Source organism: Gopherus evgoodei, chromosome 2, assembly GCF_007399415.2.
Source record: "Gopherus evgoodei ecotype Sinaloan lineage chromosome 2, rGopEvg1_v1.p, whole genome shotgun sequence".
Classification (NCBI taxonomy): domain Eukaryota; kingdom Metazoa; phylum Chordata; order Testudines; family Testudinidae; genus Gopherus; species Gopherus evgoodei.
In genome coordinates, this window is record NC_044323.1 from 158772022 (window position 1) to 158780196 (window position 8175).

General features: G+C 48.6%; 1 protein-coding gene across 1 annotated transcript; it reads left to right on the forward strand.

The window, feature by feature from the left end:
- The first annotated feature begins 289 nt into the window (after window positions 1-289).
- LOC115645016 (kazal-type serine protease inhibitor domain-containing protein 1-like) lies at window positions 290-5271 on the forward strand. Its single transcript, XM_030549427.1, has 4 exons — window positions 290-1152; window positions 2770-2930; window positions 3258-3405; window positions 5174-5271. The coding sequence occupies exons 1-4, from the start codon at window positions 699-701 to the stop codon at window positions 5269-5271; spliced, it is 861 nt and encodes a 286-aa protein (XP_030405287.1). The 5' UTR covers window positions 290-698.
- The last annotated feature ends 2904 nt before the right edge of the window (window positions 5272-8175 follow it).

Consider the following 8175-nt stretch of genomic DNA (forward strand, 5'->3'; position numbering starts at 1 on the left):
TAGGGGAAAGCCCCACAAGAACTGAATAGATCACCTTTCTATAGGTGCTGTGAATCCCTCTGCTAGGACTGAATAGCTAATTCTGTCCCTGCTAGAGAAGTCTATAGGATGGCTGAAAAACCCAGACAAAGTCTACAAGGAGCTTTATCTATATATAGCGCTTATTGCCATAAATTTATAGATAAAGAGGATGACAGGATACGAGTGAGGGTGAAAGAGCAAAAAGCTAAATGGAGAGAACTGGAGAGGAGGAGAGACCGAGGAGAAAGCAGGCCTTTCTATGTGCTTCCTCCTCACAAACCCACCCAGCCAACGACAAAGACAAGGCAAGATCCTTTTGCATTTATCTTCCTTTGCAATGCAACTCTTAATGGGAAGCATCTGTGGGACACAGATGGTTTCTGGAGGAGCCCAGCCAGGGCTGGATTGGATCCCTCCAAAGACCTCCTCTTTCCTCTTGCTCTGTCCTGTCTGTTGATCGAAACCAGAGCCTGCCTGCCATGGGAGTGTGAGAAGAGGGCGGGGAGAGGAGGGCAGCTCATGCTGCTGGAGTTATTAGTGTTCGGCTTTGAGTGGAAACTAGAGGATCGGGACATGGGGCTCCATCTGAACCCAGCTCACGCTTCCCAGTGGGTCAGAAGAGACTTGGTGCCCTGTTCCTTGCAGGGAAGAAGAGGCACCCAGAGATAATCTGCAGGATGTTGCTACTGCTGGTGATGGGTCTGGCTTGGTCCTTCCATGGAGCCTCCTGCTTGCCGCATCCCACCGGACTCACATGGGCAGAAGAGGGTGCAGAAGGACAGTGTCAGTGTGTGCCACAGCTGTGCCCTAGAGCCACAACCTGCTCAGCAGGCTTGGTGTGTGACCACTGTGGCTGCTGCTTGGAGTGCGGGAATGCTGAGGGGCAGCTCTGCGACCTGGATGGCAGTGGCACCTTCTATGGGCGGTGCGGAGAGAATCTAGAGTGCCAGCTGGACATTCAGGAGATAGGCTATGGGGGGATCCCTGAGCCACAATGTGTGTGCAGGTCCCAGGCGGCTGTGTGTGGCTCCGATCACATCACCTACCAGAACATCTGCAAGTTCCAGGAGGCCGTGCGTGAGAGAGAGGGGCGGAACCTCAGCATCACCAGCAATAGGCCCTGCCTAGCAGGTAATGGCCCACCTCCTTGTTTGCCCTCTGCTGCTTGGAGAGAGACTGGGAGGGAGAAGTGGCCCAGGGATAGACGAGAGATCCAGCCACTTTTCCAGCATACCTGGGGTGAGGTGAAGAATGGCACAGGAGGTATCTAATCCTCCAAGCCATGGGCAGATTTCATTGGCCAGGTGTCTATCATCGGACAGCTTGGATGGCTGGGAGGGCCCTTCAGGGAAGTCTTTAGCATTCTGGGTCTCTCAGCAAGGCTGTTATTGAGCAGGTGGAGCATCTCAATCTCTTTCTGCCAGCAAACCCTTTCACCTCCTTCCTTGATCAATCCATACAAGAGATCAGGGGACTTGAATGCCCTAAAGGGCTTTCAGAGCTGTCCTGCAAATCGAGTTTCCTTGTGCACTGGGCTTCCCTGTGAGCTAGCTCCCCAACCCCCTCCCAGGCGTGCCTTAAAAGCCAGAGCCGGATTCCTTCAGGTGCTGATTTATAATGAAAGGAAGTTGGGCAGAGAGAATATTCAGGTGCATGTGTACATTAAAAACAAACACATCCATTCATCATCCCATCCAAAGGCAGCTGCACTGCAGTTATGATTTATGTATGTACCGTGCATGTGTACCATATATATGGTCTATATGTATTCTTTGTATATATACATATTGTATGCAAGTACCATATGGATATATGTACACAGTGTCTTATGTACCATGTTATTGTATATGTGCATGTACCATAGGTATATTGTATTAGTACTATATGTATGTACCATATGTGAATGTATGTACTGGGTATATCTGTGTGTACCATAAGTACATAACATACATATGTACTGTACATAAGTATATGGGGCCAGATCCTCATCTGAGATAAGTCAATGCAGCAGTGTTGCTTTACCCCACCTGGAGATATGGCACTTTAAAATGTGGTTATGTATGTGCCACATGTGTATTTGCTCCATATGTATCATATGTGGTGATTAGAGACAGAAGGCCCAATTCTGCAACCCTTACTCACACCAGCAGTAGCCCTTACACATGCAAGTTTTACCATTGGCTTCCCTGGGGCTTCTTCTGTGTGTAAGAGTTGCCTATAACACAGGGCTCCTTTGGGATGAAAGGCTCTAGAGAAATGCAAGCTAATGGTAGTGATTATTATTAATGGCTAGAGATGGGCCAAAAGCCAAATCGCAGATCTGATCGCTCCTAGATTTCAGGGAAATTCCAACCTGCATCCGAATCCGAACTCTGTGGCTCAGACCCATCAGTGACACCTAAAATCAACAATGAATTCAGTGTATTTCTCACATTGTTTGTTTCCTCTGATACGGTGGACTGGAATCAGGCAGAAGGTGTGGTTCATTGCCGCACTCGTTACAATATAAGGTGACTTGTGTTGTCTCCTAGCTGTGTAGGCTGACCAGGCAGAGTGGTGGCTAGATAGGATAGGAGTAGCTGCTGCTTAATAAGATGCTTTGATTGTTTAAATCTCTGCCATGCTAACTGCAGCGGCCTGTATGATTCTTGTTAAGGGAGGTTCATTTCTGTCTGGTGATGGAGGCGGATTAGGTTCTGACTTCCTGAGCTTCTAAAATCCTTGGCCTTTTGTCTGGATTCTGCGCAGTTCCCCAGATCAAGCACCATCCCCAGGACCAGGTGAATGTGTCGGGCCATGATGTGATCTTCATGTGTGAGGTCTTTGCCTACCCCATGGCCCTCGTGGAATGGAGGAAGGATGAAGAAGAATTTGGTCTACCTGGAGATGATCCTCACATCTCCATCCAGGTGAGTGACACCGTCATAGACCCGCCTAGGCAAAGGGTCTCCCAGCTCAGCTCCACCCAGGTGAGGGTCCTTGAGGCAGCTCCATGCAGGAGAATGACCCTGACTTAGCTCCACTCAGGTGAATGAACCCAACTCAGCTCGGCCCTCATGAGTGACCCTTACATGCACCTCTCTCCAGGTGCATCACACACTTATCTCCATCTCAGTGAGTCTCTTCCATGCTCAGTGAGATCTTGGAGGCCCTCTGGGTATGTGCATTTTTCTGACCGGCCCAGTTTGGCGATCGACTGTGGAACTCATTTGCCCTAACTCTCTTCCTGCTCTCAGTCCAGAGGTGGCCCTTTGAGATATGAGCTGTCCAGCTGTCTGCAGATTGAAGGGGTGAGGAAGGCGGACGGAGGCACCTACTTCTGCATTGCACACAACAAGCTGGGCAATGCCACTGCCAAAGCTACTCTTCTTGTCACCAGTGCAGGTACCTGTGTCCCTGCCTGCTTTGTGTGCATGCAAGGAAACAAGAGACAAAAGAAACAGTCTCGCACTCTCAGTATGAGGCCTCCTGAAGGGCCCAAGCTCCATCCTTGACCCAGAGAATCAAAGGCAGGCCTGGCTGCAATGAAATGTTGGTTGTCATGGCTTCGTATGCCAGGGCAGGTTTAAGCTGCCCTTGGTTATACCTGGGTAGCTTTGCTGACTTAAACTGAGTTGCATCCATGTAACCATCAAGTGGGATTCAGTCTGGAGATTTTATGTATTCACTGGAAAACACCGTGTTACGCCAGCAGAGTTGCTGGAGAGGGGAGAGGTATGTCATAACATATTTCCCAGATTTGGACCTTAGCGTCCAAAATATGGGTGTTAGCATGAAAACCTCCAAGCTTAGTTACCAGCTTGGACCTGGTAAACCTGCCACCACCCAAAAAATTAGAGTGTTTTGGGGCACTCTGGTCCCCCCAAAACCCTTCCCTGGGGACCCCAAGACCCAAATTCCTTGAGTCTTACAACAAAGGGGAGTAAACCATTTCCCCCCCCTCCCTTCCAGGTGTTCCCTCCCTGGGTTCCTGGAGAGATACACAGAAGCAAGCTCCGTGAATCTAAACAGAGGGACTCCACCCTCCCTATTTCCAGTCCTGGAAACAGAAGTACGGAGAGGTCTAATCCCACCCCCCTTTCACCCAGAGGGTATGCAAAGTCAGACTTAGTAAATCTAACACAAAGAGATTTTCCCCCTGACTTCTTCCTCCCACCAATTCCCTGGTGAGCTGCAGACTCAATTCCCTGGAGTCCCCCCTAAAGAAAAACTCCAACAGGTCTTAAAAAGAAAGCTTTATATAAAAAGAAAGAAAAGGACATAAAAATGGTCTCTCTGTATTAAGGTGACAAATACAGGGTCATTTGCTTAAAAGGAAAAAATGAATAAACAGCCTTATCCAAAAAGAATACAATTTAACACATTCCAGCAACTACACACATGTAAATACAAAATAAAACAATATAAACCTATGGTCTTCCTATCTTTGTACTTACAACTTGGAAACAGAAGATTAAAAAGCTGGAGATAGAAAAATCACTCTCATAGCTGAGAGGGTCAGACACAAGACAAAGAACAAAGAATTCACACCCAAAACTTCCCTCCACCCAGATTTGAAAAAGTCTTGTTTCCTGATTGGTCCTCTGGTCAGGTGTTTCAGGTTACTCCTTTCCAGGTGAAAGAGACATTAACCCTTATCTATCTGTTTATGACAAGGTAGACACAAGGAGAAAGGAGGAGGGGGGAGGGAGATGAAGGCAATTGAGGATGAAGGGAAGGGGGACAGAAAGAGGGAGAAAGGGAGATTGGGAGGGAGGGAAGGTCTTTTGCAATGAAATCCTTGACTCTGTCCCCATTTTTAGGGGAAACTGGAGGGGAAATTATAAGATCTGAGGCTGGGCCCCTGTCCCACTCATTCCAGAGGAAGAGAGGTGGGGCGGGGAGAGAGATTCAGGATTTGCCAGCCCATGTGCAGATAGTCTGCAGAGCTCCCCTGTGAGCCAGAGGCAGGGGCCAGTCTCAGGTCTGCTGCATGGCATTCAGTGGGGAAAGGCCTAGGTCAGAAACACCCTCCCAAGATGCTACACTATGGGCAGAGGCAGAAACTGGAACAATTGCTACAGAGTTCACCTGGGCTTCTCTTATCCCTTTCACTGATCCTGCCTCTCCCTTTCCTTTATCCCTCTCTCCTGCCCTCTGTGTTCTGCTGCAGAAGCTGCTCCCCCTGCCCTGTTTAGCTCCCCAGCGAACCCAGGAGAAGAGGCTCCCATAGCCAGCAAGGAAGAGGAGGATTACTCTGATTATTACTAACGTAGTGCCATCCTGCCCCCGGCTGACTGACTGCTGCAGAAATCAGAATGGCTCATGACAGGACAGGGGAAGCAGATGAGCCTGGAGGGCAGGGCTTTTCCAGCTTCCTCTGGCTGGTGCTGAGATGCCCCAGATCCTGGATGCCAACAGCCATGGGCCAGATCTCTCATGAAGGACATTAGGATATGGGCAAGAAGCTCTGAAGCTGACTGTCCTGCCACTGGCTTGCCTGGGGAATGGGTAAATGGACTCTTGAGGGTTAGGAAGTGCCCCATCCTAGCATGCCCTAACCCCGTACTCTTCATTGAGGCAGTGGTGTTCAAAGAGATCAAAGGGGCCGTTCAACTGAAGGATCCAAATGGACATTGACTAGATGCCCTTACTGCTACCAAATGCTGCAGTAACACAGCTGTCCTCTAAAGAGCTCTGGAGAGCTACTGTGCAATGTGGTGCTCTTGCAGTAAGGGAGGATCGGGTGTTTGCACTCGTAACCCTTCCACAGAGGAGTGAAATTGCACTCTGTGTAGCGGGGTCAATACAAAGCCTGCTCATCGCTTCAGTCCCACTTGGTCCCTGCTGTGCAAAGGTCCAGCATGAGGGCCGTGCTTAAGAGAAGCACAGGCTTTCTCTCACCTTCTGTACACAGGTGAATGTCACTCAGGGCCTTCATTTTAATGCTCCACATTCTGCTGGGGAACAGAGGAGTGCTGCTGAGGTTACAGTTGTAAAGGTGCTCCAGGGATGGTAAGGGCTGAGTTGTAGGGGAACAAAAAATGATGTGCATGCAGTGCTGGGGAGTACAGTTGGCATGATTTCCCTCTAACCTAATCAGGGGGAAACGAGGGAGAAGATTGGAGCTGGATGCATTTCAGGGGAACCTTAGGCAGATGCACAGGTTCTCTGCACCCCCCTGCAGTGCATCGGAAGCAGGACTGTACGCAAGCCTGTCCCAGCAGCTGCAGGATACTAATGCAGCCTGGGCTCTCCTCTTGCCAGAGGATGCAGAGGGTGGAAGGGATGGGGGTAGGAGTGAGGGAACAGAACAGACTGGAGAGTGGAGCACCTAGTTGAAAGGAGGCTGTATCTGGTTTGCAAGCACTCAAGGAAAGAAAATGATTAGCTGTGAAAGATGCTTCCTATGAGACCTGTAACGGTTTATATCCTATCTGCAGCGAGGGTTTAAATAACAGCCTGTTTCTGGTTAGAGAAGAGCCTGGGTCTCATGTATATTTTAAATGATTCCAAAGGATTTCATTCCTAGTTATGTCCAGCTGGTGAGGGAACGTGATCTCCTGTGGTTTCTTGCAGTGATAACACTTTGCCTGGCTCCGGTGCCTTCCATCAGGGCCCATTGCAAACATTTGCTGATTCAGCCTCACAGGAGCATATCATTGTCTTCATTTTACAGATGGGGAAACTGAGTTACAGGGAAGGCAAGTAAGTGACTTGCCCAAGGTCATGCAGTCATGAGCAGAGAGACATTAGTCCCTCTCTGTGGGCCAGGTTTCATTGTCAGAAAAGCTTGCCCTTTAATTAGGTGCTTAAGCAGGTGCTGAAGCTCTTCTGAAAACTTGGACCCAGCTGTGGATGCTGAGGCTTGCTGCAAATTCTGGCATCTGATGTCTCTGGTGTAATCACATCTGGAATATCGTGTTCAGTCCTGGGTACCACATTCCCAGATGCACATCGACAGACTGGAAGGAGTTCAGAGAATAATGACAAGGATGATCAAGGAGATGAGGAAAGATTAAAAGAGCTAAATCCGTCTGGTTTAGCTAAGCAATGACTGAAAGGGGATGTGCTAACAGCCTGACAATATCGGAAGGCTGTGAACTCCCAGAAAGGAGGAGCCTTATTTATAGTGACACAGAGGATTAACTAAGAGGAATGGAATTCTAGTTATTTATTTTGCAGTAGCCTGATACCCTGCAGTCCCATTGTATATAGCAAAGAGAGTCCCTGCCCCAAAGAACTTGGAATACAAGTAATGGTACTAGGAAAGGGAATATCAGGACAGCCTTCCCAATGGTGAGATCTATAAGATGGTTTGGGAGCTCCATCACTTGGGACATTTAGGACTAAACTCTAGAAATCAGGCAATAGGGAAGAATCCTGCATAGGTCTTTTCTATGAACCCAGGAGTCCTGGGTCCCAGTTCCTTGCTCTAACGGCGAGAGTATATGAATGCTCGCTTGCCAAAGGTCTTTGCAGTAAATCCCCTGTACAATATTAGGATGAGCACAAGGTGCTCCCACACAGGTACTTCTTGGGCAATCATGGCCCCTTCCACGTTCTTGGGGAAGAGGGCGTGATGGTGTGAGTTACAGCCTGGTGCCCCCCTGAAAAGCCCCAGATATGAAATGTCCCTTGCAAAGACCCTTGCACTGGTCTGAACTCATTGGAAACTCTGGATAACACTTCCCTATCTCAGGCACCATCTCCTCTTTCCCCAGCCCTTCATCCCAACTCAGGACCCCCCAGGCAGGACAGGAGCAGGTGTGCTGCCTCTGCTGTGCCTCATGGAGGAAGCTCTGGAAGGATGGCAACAAATCAAGATTATGGCCTTTGTGTGACCCACAGCTGGGCTTAAAGGGACAGTGGTCTGGGATGGCCATCCACTTTCCCTCTCCCACTTGTGATTGCTCCCCAAAACCCTTTTCCTCTTGCCCAATGACTACTTCTGTTATTCCAAATACCTAGAACAGAGTAACTAGCCTTTCACATGACCTTCAAGTGTTAGTGCCCCATTTCAGCGGGGATTATATTTTTCTGTAGACTGAGCACATTGTGGTCTCTACCATCATGCAAAAATTATTGTAATTATTATTAGAAATAAAGTGATTGAAACAATAAAATATGATTGGTTTAATTTTGTTTAGGTTACCTAGAAATGGGCTCAAACAG

What these genes read in the sequence shown, in the direction of transcription:
- LOC115645016 (XM_030549427.1), top strand. Translation starts at nt 699, where the DNA reads ATGTTGCTACTGCTGGTGATGGGTCTGGCTTGGTCCTTCCATGGAGCC. An exon ending in CAATAGGCCCTGCCTAGCAG is followed by an intron (nt 1,153 to 2,769) that starts GTAATGGCCCAC and finishes GATTCTGCGCAG; the next exon opens with TTCCCCAGATCAAGCACCAT. An exon ending in ATCCTCACATCTCCATCCAG is followed by an intron (nt 2,931 to 3,257) that starts GTGAGTGACACC and finishes TCCTGCTCTCAG; the next exon opens with TCCAGAGGTGGCCCTTTGAG.